Source organism: Hypanus sabinus, chromosome 20 (assembly GCF_030144855.1).
Source record: "Hypanus sabinus isolate sHypSab1 chromosome 20, sHypSab1.hap1, whole genome shotgun sequence".
In the NCBI taxonomy this organism is placed as follows: domain Eukaryota; kingdom Metazoa; phylum Chordata; class Chondrichthyes; order Myliobatiformes; family Dasyatidae; genus Hypanus; species Hypanus sabinus.
Genome location: NC_082725.1, coordinates 17869416 through 17886813, shown reverse-complemented (window position 1 = coordinate 17886813; position 17398 = coordinate 17869416). Strand labels below are relative to the sequence as shown.

General features: G+C 42.3%; 2 protein-coding genes across 2 annotated transcripts; one reads left to right on the top strand and one right to left on the bottom strand.

Annotated features, from left to right (window-relative positions):
- Positions 1 to 2294: 2294 nt before the first annotated feature.
- Positions 2295 to 8085, bottom strand: mrpl36 (mitochondrial ribosomal protein L36). Its single transcript, XM_059945147.1, has 2 exons — positions 7969 to 8085; positions 2295 to 2968 (listed from the first exon to the last, which is right to left on the bottom strand). The coding sequence occupies exons 1-2, from the start codon at positions 8033 to 8035 to the stop codon at positions 2616 to 2618; spliced, it is 420 nt and encodes a 139-aa protein (XP_059801130.1). The 5' UTR covers positions 8036 to 8085; the 3' UTR covers positions 2295 to 2615.
- On the top strand, positions 8019 to 16693 carry ndufs6 (NADH:ubiquinone oxidoreductase subunit S6). Its single transcript, XM_059945146.1, has 5 exons — positions 8019 to 8050; positions 8607 to 8874; positions 13209 to 13262; positions 15709 to 15831; positions 16298 to 16693. Exons 1-5 carry the CDS (start codon positions 8034 to 8036, stop codon positions 16364 to 16366), a joined length of 531 nt encoding a protein of 176 aa, XP_059801129.1. The 5' UTR covers positions 8019 to 8033; the 3' UTR covers positions 16367 to 16693.
- The last annotated feature ends 705 nt before the right edge of the window (positions 16694 to 17398 follow it).

The following is a 17398-nucleotide window of genomic DNA, read 5'->3' as shown; positions in this document are numbered from 1 at the left end:
GAAGCTCATTCCACAGATATCACTCTCTGAGTAAAGAAATACCCCCCCATGTTTCCCTTAAACTTCTGCCCCCTAACTCTCAAATCATGTCCTCTCGTTTGAATCTCCCCTACTCTCAATGGAAACAGCCTATTCACGTCAACTCTATCTATCCCTCCCAAAATTTTAAATACCTTGATCAAATCCCCCCTCAACCTTCTACGCTCTAATGAATAGAGACCTAACTTGTTCAACCTTTTTCTGTAACTTAAGTGCTGAAACCCAGGTAACATCCTAGTAAATCATCTCTGCACTCTCTAATTTATTCATATCTTTCCTATAATTCGGTGACCAGAACTGTACACAATATTCTAAATTTGGCCTTACCAATGCCTTGTACAATTTTAACATTACATCCTAACTTCTGTACTCAATGCTTTGATTTATAAAGGCCAGCATTCCAAAAGCCTTCTTCACCACCCTATCTACATGAGACTCCACCTTCAGGGAACAATGCACTGTTATTCCTAGATCTCTCTGTTCCACTACATTCCTCAATGCCCTACCATTTACCCTGTATGTTCTATTTGGATTATTCCTGCCAAAATGTAGAACCTCACACTTCTCAGCATTAAACTCCATCTGCCAACGTTCAGCCCATTCTTCTAACCAGCATAAATCTCCCTGCAAGCTTTGAAAACCCACCTCATTATCCACAACACCTCCTACCTTAGTATCATCGGCATACTTACTAATCCAATCTACCACCCCATCATCCAGATCATTTATGTATATTACAAACAACATTGGGCCCAAAACAGATCCCTGAGGCACCCCGCTAGTCACCGGCCTCCATCCCGATAAACAATTATCCACCACTACTCTCTGGCATCTCCCATCCAGCCACTGTTCAATCAATTTTATTACTCCAGCATTAATACCTAATGACTGAACCTTCTTAACTAACCTTCCATGTGGAACTTTGTCAAAGGCTTTGCTGAAGTCCATATAGACTACATCCACTGCCTTACCTTCGTCAACATTCCTCATAACTTCTTCAAAAAATTCAATAAGGTTCGTCAAACATGACCTTCCAGGCACAAATCCATGCTGGCTACTCCTAATCAGATCCTGTCTATCCAGATAATTATTAATACTATCTCTAAGAATACTTTCCATTAATTTACCCACCACTGATGTCAAACTGACAGGTCTATAATTGCTAGGCTTACTTCTAGAACCCTTTTTATTCCTTGGTGTTTTTACTTTGGAGGGCCTTTCCAGGGCCAGCATGCAACTGCAATTACAAAGAAAGCATGGCAGCTCCCCTACTTTCTTAGAACCTTGCGAAGATTCAGCATATCTAGAACTTTGACAAACTTCTATAGATAAGTGGTGGAGAGTATATTGACTGGCTGCATCACCACCTGGCATGGAAACACCAATGTCCTTTAATAGAAAATCCTACAAAAAGTAGTGTACACAGCTCTCCCCACCATTGAGCACATCTACACGGAGCACTGTCACAGGAAAGCATTCATCATCAGATCCTCACCACCCAGCTTACTCTGTCTTCTCGCTGCTGATATCAGGAATAGGAGCCAAAGGACCTACACAGCCTGGTTCAAGAACAACTACTACCCCTCAACTGGGAGGCTATTGAATCAGAAAGGATAACTTCACTTGCCCCATCACCAAACTGTTCCTACAATCTATGGACTCATCATCTCAATGTTTATTTTTCATTTTGTATTTTGCAGTTTCTTGTCTTTTGCACACTGGTTGTCTGTCCTGTTATGTGCAATCTATCATTGATACTAAAATGGTTATTGGGTTTATTGAGTATGCTTGCAAGAAAACAAATCTCAGGGTTGCAAATGATGACAGATATGTACTTTGATATTAAATTTACTTTGAACTCTGGTGGCATTGCTCAGACCCTGAAAAATCAAAAAACGATGGCCAAATCCTGTAGACAGGAGGCCCATCCTCTGGTTGGAGTATTGTCCTTTTGTGTAGATGGGAAGGAGGAAGGGGGTTTTGCTGTTATTGTTTTGTTCATGTTGTATTCTGGGTTGTTCTGAACATCACGGGCACGAGGTGCTCGTGTCAGAATGTATGACAACACTTGCGGGCTGCCCCCAGCACATCCTGAGGTTGTGCTGGTTGTTAATGCAAATGACGTATTTCACTTTATTTTTTGATGTACGTGTAAAAATAATTTGAATTAAAAAAATGATTAGTGCGAAGCTTGGTAAAGTTTTGGAGAGTTTAGAAACTTACAGCATGCAAAAGTGCTTTCTCTTGTAAGTTAGTGACCAGACTTCAAAAGCATTTTATTTGCTCCAGCAACACCTTTGGGGTACTGTCAGATTACGAAAATTTCAATACAAGTCACTTATTTTATATAAAATAATTATATGTTTCATTGACTATATTTGAGCCGCTCAACACTTTTACATATAATTCAAACTTAATTCTTCCAAACAATAATGCAAACTAAAATGTATAACAAAGTTTTGACTTTCACAAAATATTGTTCAAAACTGGTGAGCATTAATAAAAATACAAAATTATTTAGTACATGTTTTAAGTTCTGATTTGCAATTTATTAACCATTGAACTTTGTCTCCAGGTTAACCTTGCCTTTGTTTGTGCCGAGGATGAGTCTTGCAATACACATACAAGCGACCCCGTCGACGCACAAAGAAGCAGTCCTTGCAGCGCTTCTGTAGAGCACTCTTTGTTTTCATTCCAGCACAGTTCTGTATGCCTTGCTGCTGATGTGGTTCAAGAAACAACATGGCAATTGGTCTCACTTTGTAATGATCTGGCCAAACCATGGGCTTCATTGCAGCAGGAATAATCAAATGCTTCTGCATCACAGAGCTGACTGACGTCCAAAGCACTGAGAACCTATTCCATTGCAAAAAAGGCTTGTTGACCACTTGGAAAAGATTCTTGACAAGTAGAGCCATTTTGTTGGCATCTGTAATGATAAATACATGATTTAGTATAGAGCAGTAATGGAAATTAATTCTCTCCTTATAACCTTCTGACGTTAATACAAAATGAATGAGGTTGAAATGAATCAAATCTATTTAAAGGTTTTACATCTGCTTACATAGCAAACACTACACCTCAAAGTAATTCGTTAATAGCACACCTTTTTATTTTTCTATTATAGTGTGTTTACTCCATTACTTACAATATTAGGAATTTGGTTATATCTTGCTGCAAATGTCAAGATGTTAACGATTCCTTTCCCTCGACAGTGACTGCTCAACCCACTGAGTTCCTCCAGCTGTCTGTTTTCCTGTCCCGGTTCTTACTGCCATCCAAAGGTCAGCACTAAAGCACATTGGTATAGATCATGGGCAAGAGCACAAGAGTCTAATTGTTTGAATTGGTTACTGTCATTAATTATCTGTAAGGACTTCTTTGATTTTCTTTCTTTTGGAACTGTATGATTAAAATTAGAACTCAAAAACAGTTACTTTCCCCAAGCATTAAGGCTTATCAACACCTCCACCTACTAACCCACACCCCACCATCTCTACTTTCTCATTTCCTGTCAGTCACCTCACCTTATGTAGACACTCCTATACCTAGCATCATTTCTGTACATACAATTTATATATATATATATAAGCTATCTTATGTATTTATATTATTACAGATTTTCTATTATTGTGTTCTTTTTGCTGCTTTAGATTTGGAGTAATATTTTTATTGAGATACAGCACAGAATAGGCCCTTCTAGCCCTTTAAGCTGCACTGCCCAGCAACCCCCCAATTATCAATAGTCTAATCACAGATAATTTACAATGACCAATTAACCGACAAACTGTTATGTCTTTGGACTGTGAGAGGAAACCAGAGCACCTGGAGGAAATCCATGCGGTCACAGGAAGAACATACAAATTCCTTAGAGAGCAGTGGAAGTTGTACTCAGGTTGCTGGTACTGTAAAGTGTTGTGCTAACCACGACGTTCTCGTTTACACTTGTGTACAGGAAATGACATTAAACAACCTTTGTTCCATTTGCTCTAACGACTATCTGATGAGTCTATTCAGCATTACCATTAAAGATTTCCAGCCGTATTTTTTTTTAATTAGTATTCAGTTTACAGTTACAGTCTTTTCCAGCTGTATTTTTCATAAGTTAGTAGAGCAGGCACCTCACTGCTCCAGAAACCCGGGTTCAACCCCGACAGCAGGCAAAGCATGTGTAAAATTTGTACATTCTCCTTGTGACCACATGCATTCCTCCCAGTCCCAAAAACATGTGGGTTAGATACCTGGTACAGTGAACAATCTGTTGGAGGAACTCAGCAGGTGTGTGTGGGGAGGGGAAGGGAGGGATGGGTAAAGTTAACTCATGTTTAAGGACCAAACTCTGTGTCAGTCTGCAGTTACTTGTGTTTGTTAGCTACTATTGCCCCAAGTACACAGGAGACTGGATAAATCTCAAGATGGAAATGCGGGGAGAATAATTAGGTTGGTTGTTGGGTTAGGCAGGTCTCATGGTGACATAACTGATTCCAACTCAAGTCTACCAAACTAGTTATATCAATATACTGGGCCTACAACTACCTTCTCAGGACAGCCCAGAAGTGCTAATTACAGATTTGACTGGTGAAGGCTTCATCCTAAAGGCAAGTTAATGAAAAAAATGACTGACACTCTTAAATGTCAATTAATGCAAGGTCAGATTAATCATTCATTATGTGCTGTGTGGCATGACATAGGCGATCACGGTGTACCCAAGACCATGATTTGTTCCTGGCAGATTAATACCTTGTTCAAATGTAGCATTTCCAGCATAGGTTCCAGGAAGTAGAACTAAAACCATCTAAATTTACAGTGTCTACAAAAACAAAAAAATGCTGGATGTTGTCTCAAAGAGACTATTTCAAATGAGGTTGGAGGCGACATGGGATGCACAACAACTCTGGCAGGATTTGCAAGACATTACCTCCTACAAAGCGAAACCTAACTGCAGGAATGGCAGCGATGCTTCACTACCAGATGAACTCAACGCCTTCTATGCCTGCTTTGAAAGGGAGAACACAACTAGAGCTGTGAAGATCCCTGCTGCACCTGATGACCCTGTGATCTCCATCTCAGAGGCCAATGTTAGGCTGTCTTTAAAGAAAGTGAACCATCGCAAGGCATAAGGTCCTGATGGAGTACACGGTAACGCTCTTAAAATCTGTGCCAACCAACAAATGTATTCAAGGACATTTTCAACCTCTCACAGCTATGGGCAGAAGTTCACACTTGCTTCAAAAAGGCAACAATTATACCAGTGCCTAAGAAGAATAATGTGGGCTGTCTTAATGACTATCGCCTGGTAGCATTCACGTCGACAGTGATGAAATGCTTTGAGAGGTTGGTCAAGACTAGTCTAAACTCCTGCCTCAGCAAGGACCTGGACCCATTGCAATTTGCGTATTGCCACAATAGGTCAATGACAGATGCAATGTCAATGGCTCTCCACATGGCTTTAGACCACCTGGACAACACAAACACCTATGACAGGATGCTGTTCATCAACTATAGGTAGCTCAGCATTTAATAGCATCATTCCCACAATCATGATTGAGAAGTTGCAGAACCTGGGCCCCTGTACCTCCCTCTGCAATTGGATCCTCGACTTCCTAACCAGAAGATCACAATCTGTGTGGAATAGTGATAACATAACACTGACGATCAACACTGATGCACCTCAGGGGTATGTGCTTACCCCACTGCTCTACATACACATGAATGTGTGGCTAGGCATAGCTCAAATACCATTTATAAACTTGCTGACAATACAACCATTGTTGGTAGAATCTCAGGTGGTGACGAAAGGTCACATAGGAATGGTGGAATGGTGCTGCAGCAACAACTTGGCACAATGTCAGTAAGACAAAAGAGCTGATTACAGACTTTAGGAAGGGTGAGACGAAGGAACACATACCAATCCTCATAGAGGGATCAGAAGTGGAAGGAGTCAGCAGTTTCAAGTTGCTGGGTGTCAAGATCTCTGAGGATCTAACCTGGTCTGAACATATGAATGTAGTTATAAAGAAGGCAAGACAACGACTGTACTTCATTAGGAGTTTGAAGAGATTTGGCATGTCAACAAATACACTCAGGAACTTCTATAGTGGTACCATGGAGAGCATTCTGACAGGCTGCATCACTGTCTGGTATGGAGGGGGTACTGCATAGGACAGAAAGAAGCTGCAGAAGGTTGTAAATCTAGTCAGCTCCATCTTGGGTACTAGCCTACAAAGTACCCAGGACATCTTCAGGGAGTGGTGTCTCAGAAAGACAGCGTCCATTATTACGGATCTCCAGCTCCCAGGGCATGCCTTTTTCTCACCGTTACTACCAGATAGGAGGTACAGAAGCCTGAAGGCACACACTCAGTGATTCAGGAACAGGTTCTCCCCCTCTGCCATCCGATTCCCAAATGGAAATGAACCCTTGACACTACCTCACTTTTTAAAAATATACAGTATTCCTTTTTTTTTGCAAGTTTTAAAAAAATCTATTCAATATGTATACTGTAATTGATTTAATTGTTTATTTATTTTTTAAAAAATTATTATTTTTTTCTCTTCTGGATTACCTATCGCAATAAACTTGTGATAATAAACCTGATTCTGATTCCCATAAGGGTCCTTGTCAAAGGGTGCTGCCTAATCTATAACTTCTTAAAGCGTTTTCTGTCTTTTGATTTAGATGTTATGGTCACATCAAATGCCTGAAATACCAGTTCCACCCAGCACACACACCAATCTCACGAGCACCTACCCTCAAACTAGGGTTTCATCCTTCCCCACACTTGCTTTTAAAATCTAATCCATCTACACCCCTACACTGCAGCCTAAACCCCCATGATAATCTGAGTCGTTCCCCCCTCCCCCCGGACCCACAATACGAACCGCCCGGGGCCTGGGCCCCGACTGCCAGCCTGAGTCGTTCCCCCCTCCCCCGGACCCACAATACGAACCGCCCGGGGCCTGGGCCCCGACTGCCAGCCTGAGTCGTTCCCCCCTCCCCCCGGACCCACAATACGAACCGCCCGGGGTCTGGGCCCCGACTGCCAGCCTGAGTCGTTCCCCCCTCCCCCCGGACCCACAATACGAGCCGCCCGGGGTCTGGGCCCCGACTGCCAGCCTGAGTCGTTCCCCCCTCCCCCCGGACCCACAATACGAACCGCCCGGGGTCTGGGCCCCGACTGCCAGCCTGAGTCGTTCCCCCCTCCCCCGGACCCACAATACGAACCGCCCGGGGTCTGGGCCCCGACTGCCAGCCTGAGTCGTTCCACCCTCCCCCGGACCCACAATACGAGCCGCCCGGGGTCTGGGCCCCGACTGCCAGCCTGAGTCGTTCCCCCCTCCCCCCGGACCCACAATACGAGCCGCCCGGGGTCTGGGCCCCGACTGCCAGCCTGAGTCGTTCCCCCCTCCCCCCGGACCCACAATACGAGCCGCCCGGGGTCTGGGCCCCGACTGCCAGCCTGAGTCGTTCCCCCCTCCCCCCGGACCCACAATACGAGCCGCCCGGGGTCTGGGCCCCGACTGCCAGCCTGAGTCGTTCCCCCCTCCCCCCGGACCCACAATACGAGCCGCCCGGGGTCTGGGCCCCGACTGCCAGCCTGAGTCGTTCCCCCCTCCCCCCGGACCCACAATACGAACCGCCCGGGGTCTGGGCCCCGACTGCCAGCCTGAGTCGTTCCCCCCTCCCCCGGACCCACAATACGAACCGCCCGGGGTCTGGGCCCCGACTGCCAGCCTCCAAACAGAACCGAGCCGGCCCAGGCCAGAGACAGAATCCGAACCGCCGCGGGCCCCATCCCCGACCCCCTCGGAACATCAGACGATGTCTACCGCCTGTAACCGACCTGACCCCAGCCCCGTCCCGTCCCAGATCCTCTCAGACCGCGGACCCGCTCCTGCTCGGTCGGACGGATGTCGGGAAAAGACTAACCGGTCCTTCCGGGCTCCCTGCGTCGAGCTCGGCTGGCTGGCTTCCGCAGGGCCCTTAGGTCCGTCATGTTACACGCTCATGGGTTAGTCCTTCACATTTCATGATCAAATGGTTTATCTGTGTTGGAAGTAAAACAGTAATACGTTCAGTTGTAATAGAGGCTCAAAGGAGGACTTGTTAAAACCTATTCATTAATAAACAAAATTGCTTCTGAATGTTTTGAAACATTTCTACATAACAAGAGAATATTGCTAAATGTATAACCTCTGTTACTCTCACTTGGTATACAGATTTCAGCATTTTTTGTTCGTATTGACAAAAAATCGCGCTTCCGTTTGAAGTAAATAGTCAAGGCTGATTCTTCAATGTTTTTTTTTAATGAAATAGCCTGCTGTTTGAAAGATTAAACTCAGGTTCGTCAGTATCCTCACCTGAATGTAGATTCTACCACGAAACTCTTCAAAAGCAACTTGGAGTTTGTCCAGAAAACATTTACAATATTCATCCTTCAGGCAGCAGTACGACAAATAAAAAATGCTTTTGATCAATGAGTAGACTGAGAAGAATTTTTGTAAGGCGATTTGACACAAAAATGTTAGGAGACAGCAGCCCAGATTATGCTCTTTTTGAATTCAAAGGGTTTGTGTGTCAGCTCAAAATGTGCTTGGAGAGCCTGAGCGGAGAGTGCGGGCAGTAGGACCCGGCGGAGCACAGGTCGCCGCTCGCTTCCCTGAAGGTGACCGATTCAACATGGCGGCCGTGGCGGGTCGCCGGCTCTGGTCCTCGGCGGCTCTGCGTGCGGGCACAAGGCTGCTCGCCGGCAGCCCGGGTGCGGGTGTGAGGCTGGCCAGCAGCACCCCGGTCGCCGTCTTGCAGGCAGCGGAGCGAGTAACGCACACCGGACAGGTAGGCTGGGGCGGGCAGCGGGGAAAGTACTGTGGGGGTGAAGGTGTTGAGGGTGCGACCGGGGAACGGCGTACACTGGGGGGGGGGGGGGGGGTTTGATGTCCAAGGGGGTGTAAATGGAGAAACCCGGAGACGGCGTGAGGTTGGGAGAAGGAGAAACATTCTCTCCGCATCCACTCTACGTATTTGATAGATTTCAATGACATGTACCCTTCCAGCGGGTACAGGCCCAGAGGCTCTTCATAGGATAAGCCTTTCATTCATGGAACTATTTTCGTGGACCTCTTGTGAACCCTCTCCAATGTCAGCACGTCCTTGCTTAGATAAGGGCCCAAAACTGCTCACAATACTCTAAGTGAGGCTTCACCAGTGTCTTATAAAGTCTCGAAGTTATATCCTTTTATATTCTAGTCCTCTTGAAATGAATGCTAACATTGCATTTTTCTTCCTCACCACCAGCTCAACCTGCAAGTTAACCTTTAGGGAATCCCGCATGAGGACTCCCAAGTCCCTTTGCACCTCGAGTTTTGAATTTTCTCCCCATTTAGAAAATACTGTACCCTTTTATTTCTACTACCAAAGTGCAGGGCTGTACACTTACTGACATTATATTCCATCTGCCACTTTTCTGGCTGTTCTCCTAATCTGTCTAGGTGCTTCAGCAGCCTCCCTGTTTTCTCAACATTATTTGCCCTTCCACCTACCTTCATATCGTCCACAAAATTGGCTACAAAAACCATCAATTTTTCATCCAAATCATTGACATACAACATAAAAAGATGTAGTCTCAACACAGATCCTTGTGGAACACCTCTAGTCACCAGCAACCAGTAAGAAAAGGCTCCCTTTGTTCCCACTCTTTGCCTCCTGCCAATCAGCCTCTGCTGTATCCACGATAGAATCTTTCCTTTAATATCATGGGCTCTTATCTTGCTCAGTCGCCTCATGTGCAACACCTTGTCTAAGGTCTTCTTAAGATCCAAGTATACTGCATCCACCAGTACTCCTTTGCCTGTCCTGCTTGTTATTTCCTTAAGAATTCCAACAGGTTTGTCAAGCAAGATTTTCCCTGAAATAAGCCATGCTGACTTTGGCATATTTTATCATGCACCTCCAGGCTACCCAAAACCACATTCTTAACAATTGACTCCAATATCTTCCCAACCACTGAGGTCAGACTAACTGGCCTATAATTTCCATTCTTCTGCCTTCCTCCCTTCTTGAAGAGTGGAGTGACATTTGTAATTTTCTGGTCCTCTGGAACCATCTATTGATTCTTGAAAGATCATTACTAATGCCTCCACAATCTCTCCTGCTAACTCTTTCAGAATCATGGTGTGTAGTCAAATTGATATGGGTGGCCACCTGGAGACCCTGTAATGGTGCTCAGTAAATTAGTGCCCCATCTGCATTGGATCTCACTGATGTAAATGAGACTCCACTGGGAGCATTGATTTTAATAAGTGATGCCAACAGACTTGCAGGTGAAGTGCCTTCTTATCTGGAAGGACTGTTTGAGGCCACGAATGATGGTGAGGGTGGAGGTGTAGGTACAGGTTTAGAACCTGTCACTTACTTTTCGTCTCTGTTGATTCAAGAGAGGAAGCTGATTAATTGAATATTGGTTGTACTGCTTCTTGAGGATAAGAAATAACTTTGCAAGTGTTCAGCATTTTTAGAACAACTGGGCTAGTTAGTTCCAAAATACAAGTCTTCAGCACTGCATCTGGGATTTTGGGGGCCGTTAGGCTTTGCTGTGTCAGTGTATACTCGTGATGATGCAGAACTTTGGAGGAAGCTGCAGGGCCTTGACTCTTGTCTAATTGGACACAGTTACACCTACTTCAGGGATGTTTTGTACAGAATCAGGTTTAATATCACTGGCATATGTCATGAAATTTGTTAAATTACCGGCAGCAGTACATTGTAATACATGATAATATAGAAAAAAAATCATTTACTTTAAGTATATATGTATATTAAATTAAAAATAGTGCAAAAACATAAATAATATAAATGAAATAGTGTTCATGGGTACAATGTCCATTTAGGAATTGGATGGCAGAGAGAAAGAAGCTGAGTGTGTACCTTCAGGCATCTGTACCTCCTTCCTGACGATAACAATGAGAAGAGGACATGTGTTGGGTGAGGGGTTCCTTAATAAAGGACACCACCTTTCATAGGCACTGCTCCTTGAAGTTGTCTTGGATACTACAGAGGCTAGCATCTAAGATGGAGCTGACTAATTTTACAGCTTTCTGTAGCTTCTTTCAATCCTGCATATTAGCCACTAACCCTCCCCCCCCCCCCCCCACCACTCCATACCAGCCAGTGATGCAGCCTGTCAGAATGCTTTCCATTGTACACCTGTATAAGTTTTTGAGTGTTTTAGGTGACAAACCAAATCTCCTCATACTACTTCTTTGTATCACTTCTGGGAACATCATTTAGGATGGGGACAATCAAGGGACCATTTCTGTTAGCTGATTCACTGTACACTGTTCATCACTGGATGTGTCAAATCTGCGAAGCTGTTATTTGATCTATCGGCTGTAGGGATATCTTAGCCCTATTTGGAATGCTCTGCTTTCATTGATTGCACAAACCTTTTTACAGCAGTAGTAAGTTGGTACATTTTAGATGTTTGTAGATCTACCTCTGAGTCATTGAATAAGGTTTGGTCCCTGATTGATTAGTAGTGGTAGGTTGAGTCACGTACCTGACCATTAATTGGCCACTATAAATTGCTCTTCATTTGTGTAGGTCCGTAGAAGAGTCTGAGTAAAGTGCAGGACAAATAAAATGGTAATTGTGTCAGATTAGTGTAAATGGCTGTTTCATTACTTGATAACCAAAGAAGTTTCCATGTTTTATGACTACAGATTATAACGGAGCACAGTTTAGCTACTCTTGTTTTGCATCTTATCTAATTTAGTTCAGTTATACTGCTACAACACACAAATGCAAGTTTCCCGTTGTAAAGACAGAACATTTTCCCAATTGTCCCCCTTCAACACAATAATGGACTGATGCCTGTCCAGCACATGACCAGAGAAGTGTGAAAATATGATCATTTCCCTAAAATTGGATTATAGAGTCATAGAAAAGTAGAGCACAGAAAGATGCTCTGGCATATCTAGTCTGTGCGAACTATTTAAATTGTCTACTCCCATCGACCTGCATAGAAACCATCACCCTCCATACCCTACCATACATGTACCCATCCAAACTTCGCTTAAAAGTTGAAATCAAGCTGGCATGCACCACTTGTGTTGGCTGCTCATTCCACGCTCTCACGACACTCTGAGTGAAGAAGTTTCTCCTCACCACCAACCATGTACATGTGACTGCAATCTGGCTGATACTTCATTCAGGACTTGACCTACTCAGAAAGTTGTGGTGCTACTAAGCCATTCTTGTGATCGATGTTGAAGTTCTGTTATCAGAGTGGTGATTCATTCATTGGGGAAAGCCAGGCACATGTTTCGTTGCTCGTTTAGCCTGAGGTGAGACTTCATGTTGTCCAGTCATTACATTGGATTACTCGGCCCTATAAACTGCCAGCTGTGTGTTGTTCCTTTTTGTACCTTCTGTCGCATAAGCTGACAACCTTGCAATTTCTTTAGTATTTTTATCTGTTTTTACGATGAATGGAAAGTGTGCAAGAATTTGGTCGGATTTGAATCCCGGACCGCTTGCCTTAAAGTCTGACGCAGGTGGACTACACCACCGGTCAGCTTAACAAACTACCAATGTTAACCTCTATTCCATAACATCACCGTTGTTTGGTCTGTCCTGCTAGTGGGGCAGGACATATACAGAAAACGGAGACATTGAATAAAGGCTATGACACTCAGCACGATTGCTGGCTGGGCTTTTGCTTGACGATAAAGCTTGGTACAAGTACTCCAGTGTTTGTGTTGAGGAACTGTGTCCTTTGCAGTGTTTGCTTCAATTATGATTGAAAGATGAGTTTTAATTCGGTTTTCTGACATTATATTCTATTGATGGTACAGATCCTGCCATTTCATCATGCACACCATTTCTTGATGAACATCTTAAGGTTAACGTGTTTTCCCCAGATGCTGATGTTCCTGTCAAGTTAGTCCAGCAATTTTTCTGCATGAGACTCAAAATCTACTTTCAATACATTTACTTTTATACATAGTACAAATTTAAAAAAAACGCTGTACTTCAGTTAAAGTTGCAGTCCTCATTCTAAGAAATTAATGTTATCAAATGCCCTTGTTGGGATTGTATGGTATTTATGATTGGCATCAATGGAATTGATATTAAGTGCTCATAACACACAGTTGTTTGCTTGTTTGCTTCAGGTTTATGACGAGGATGATTATAGAAAAATCAGATTTATTGGTCGACAAAAAGAAGTAAGTTTTTGCATATTATTGCACTGGGAGGTCAGGGGACTATCCACTCCTTTATTTCCGTTTATGCACTAAAATATTTAAAATAGTACTAATTTTACAGTAGTAAATCAATTTTAATATTAGACAGCTTTTATTTTAAAGTTCAAAATCTAAAACAAAATTAGTTTTCATTTGTCCTGGTATCTCCTGACTTTGGTTCTATTTGTCAGCTCTTTATGCAATTTTAATATTTATTTAAACTTCTGTCTCATTTTATTCTATGCAGCAGAGAGCATGCAGTGTCTCTCCAGTGGTTACTTAGTTTAATTTACCATTGTCCTGCACAGAATATCCATTCCATTGTGAACATAGTCTTTGCCATCTTTGAGTTACTGTGGATGATTGCATCAATTGCTTTGTTCGGGATCAGACTCATTTAAAAGCTCTTTTTAATTTTGCTCTTTTCTTCATTTTCTATTCTAAATGTTCTTAATAGCTGTGTCTATTATTCCATCACCTCTCTGTGAGAAGCTCATGGACTAGTGTGACCAAAATGCAGACCATCCAAATTGTTCCCTATGTTCCTTCCTTCATGTCCATTTATTAACTAACCCAAATGTTTATCTTCTCTCTCCTTCCCCCTCTCCTCCCTGCCCGCCCTCTCTCTCAATCTCTCTCTTTCCCTCCCCTCCTCCCCATCACTCTCGTTCATCCCTCAAAGCATTGATTACTGAGCTTCCCTTCACTTTACTGATATTTTTTAATTGTTCTCGCTCCTTGGCTCTCTTCACATCTTTTATCATTAACTCTCTATTCAATAACAAGCCTCGAGTTTTACTGCTTTGGACACAGCTGCTCTCCTCTCCGAATGCCTCAATGCCAAAGTATTCTTTATCGCTGTCACAAATGACATCCTCTCTCACTCTCCTCCTACTTGACCTGTAACAATATACTCCTGTGATTAGGAATTATATTTGAATATTGTTTGCTGCTATTCGTTATTAATCTCTTTAATTATCTATGGATAAAAAAGTTATATTTGAACATTTATTGTAACACCATGGATCTTTTCCATGCCAGTAATGAATAACTGAACACCAGTTGTTCAGTCCAAACATCAGAATGGGGAAGATGTGTGATCTAAATGACTTTGACTGTGGAATGTTTGATGGCACCAGATGGGGTGATTTGAGTATTTCAGAAACTGCTGATCTTCTGGGATTTTAATGCATAACAGTCTAGAGTTTACAGAGGTTAGTGCGAGGAGCAAAAATTAACAAGTGAGTGGCAGTTCAATGGGTGTTGAGAGAGGTCAGGGGAGAATGGCCAAACTGGTTCCAGCAGACAGAAAGGTGATTGGGAGATCCAATGGAGACTGGGAGACAGCTTTGCTGAGCATCTACACTCTGTCCACCAGAAGAAGTGGGATCTCCCAGTGGCCACCCATTCCCATTCTGACGTGTCAATCCATGACCTCCTGTGCTATCATGGTGAGCCCACACTCAGGTTGGAGGAACAGCATCTTGTATTCTGTCTGGGTAGCCTCCAACCTGATGGCATGAACATCGATTTCTTGAACTTCCAGTAAAGCCCCCACTCCTCCCCACCATTCTCTCACCTCAACTCCTTGCCTACCCATCGCCTCTCTCTGGTGCTCCTCCCCCCTTTACTTTCTTACATGGCCTTCTGTCCTCTCCTATCAGACTCCCCCTTCTCCACCCTGTATCTCTTTCACCAATCAACTTCCCAGCTCTTTACTTCATCTCTCCCCCTCCTGGTTTCACCTATCACCTTGTGTTTCTCTCTCCCCTCCCCCACTTTTTAAATCTACTCCTCATCTTTTTTACTCCAGTCCTGCCAAAGGGTTTTGGCCCAAAGCGTCAACTGTATTTTTTCTCCATAGATGCTGCCTGACCTGTGAGTTTTGTGTATGTTGGTTAGAAAGGTAACAGTAACTGAAATAACTTTGTGTTGTGTTGCAGCAGTGGTGTGCAGAAGAGCATCTCCGAATGCAGAACACATTGAACCTTGATGTGGATAGGCTACAGCAGTAGAAGATGTTGGTGTACCTTATAGGGGTGCGAAGTAAAATGGCCACTGTGTGTATGTTTGAGGGGTAGGGAAAGGAACAGAACATTGTCATTTAATATCACACAGACTCAGTAAATACTGAAAATACTCAGCAGCTTTGGCAGAGAGAAGCAGAGTTAGTGACCCAAAATTAAATTTAGCAAATTACTTTTCCTGGTTTATCTTCTCCTAGAATGGCTCCTGTAGCAATTCTTTTGTCTAGTTAAGGGCACACATCATTACTTGTCCTGGTCACATTGGCTGTTATTGAGATATTTATGTAAGTTCTTAATAAATGGTACCAGAGCAAATCAGCACGTGTATTCTGCTAGGTATAACATTCATTACAATTAAAGTTAAATCCTAATTCCTTTTCTTTCCAATTATATTTTGGTAGGTAAATGAAAATTTTGCTATTGACTTAGTAGCCGAGGAACCAATAACTGAAGTAACAGACAGAGTGGTTTCATGTGATGGCGGTGGTGGAGCTCGAGGGCATCCTAAGGTGTACATAAACTTGGTAAGTGTTTAATTTACCATAACAACTTGCATAAGGCATATTGCAAAAAGTAACAATTGATCATAAATTTACTTGATGCCGTGTATGGACTTCAGCAAATGAAATATATTGACTTGTAACATAATTGTGAAAACATAAGTTATATGCGACAGCCATACTATACTTACATTGTACAGATTTTTCAAAACATGAGCAGTATGTCTTTTAAAACCAATTTTCATTAGTATATCCTCTAAGGTAATTTATATTGATAATTTTTACAAATTTTCTTTATAAAATTATATTCAATATTAATCAAAAATAAAATTGACCGATTATCACTAAGCAGGTTTGATACTTTAAGGAAGGTTGATTCTGACTGGAAGTTCTGTATGAATGCAAAGTGAATACATTTATATTTAGTGAATAATAGTTTATAATACTTTTGTGCATCTGAAAGCTAGAATAATCTTTTTGTGTTTTTTAGGATAAAGAAACAAAAGTTGGAACATGTGGTTATTGTGGACTTCGTTTTAAACAAAAGCATCATCATTGAAATTGAGCCATTTAGAACAGATTCACTTGCTCCACTGTATGACTGCAAAGAAAGCTTTGAAAATGAGTTAATTGAACTTTGTATTTGGTTGTTGCTGAATTTAAAATGAAGTTAGAATAAAAATAGTCTCTAATGAGACAAATGTGACTAACTAACAGATTTTCAGAGTCTAATTTCCACCTGAAAAGCAATTTCTCAGATTAAGGTTCATTAAAGTAGCCTCCACTGTTCTGAATGTTTTCCTAACTTCAAATTATTATATTCTAAAACCTTATGTTACTGACAAATTTGCTGGAAATGTGATTAAAGAAGTTTTTTTTAGTCTGATTTGAAATCCAGATCCTGATATAATTAACAAAGATAACTTGCATTTTGAATTGTTGCATTATGACCCAGGGTTTGCAGGGGTAGGTTACTTGCACTGTTTCGCATGTAGCAAAGCTTATCTCTTCGCCTCTGAAATATTTTGCCTTGGTAATTTGAAATGTTGGGTACTAATGAAGTGACAAGGGTACATGATAGGGCCAGACTGTCCCAATAATTGAATATTGGGGAAGAAAGCAAAGCAGTGATAACATTAAAATCAAAATGGTCAACAAATAGAAAGAGAAAGGAGTTAGAATAAGAGATTGTGGGGGCAGAATTGCTGTCTTAATAATTGCAAACACTTAAATGACAATGGAGTAAATTCTAGGCAAGAATGAAGGAATGTAAGTTTTTTTCCCGCTAAATAATGGATAACACACTAACATAGCAGGTATTGTTGCTGACTCATAGCTCCAGGAATTCAGATTCAATCCTATACTTCGATGCTGTTTGTGTGGATTTAGTTAGCACCTGTGAAATAACATAGTTCTTGGGGTGGGGGGGGGGGGGGAGGTAGAAAAGGAATAAAATTAATGGTATGGCTCTGAAAGTTGGCATAGATTTAATGAGACTAAAGATCTCCTGTATTATAAAATAATTATGATTGGTGTTAAAACAATCAAGCTGGAACAGTTTGATGCACTTTCTAGCTTACAAGTAACATGA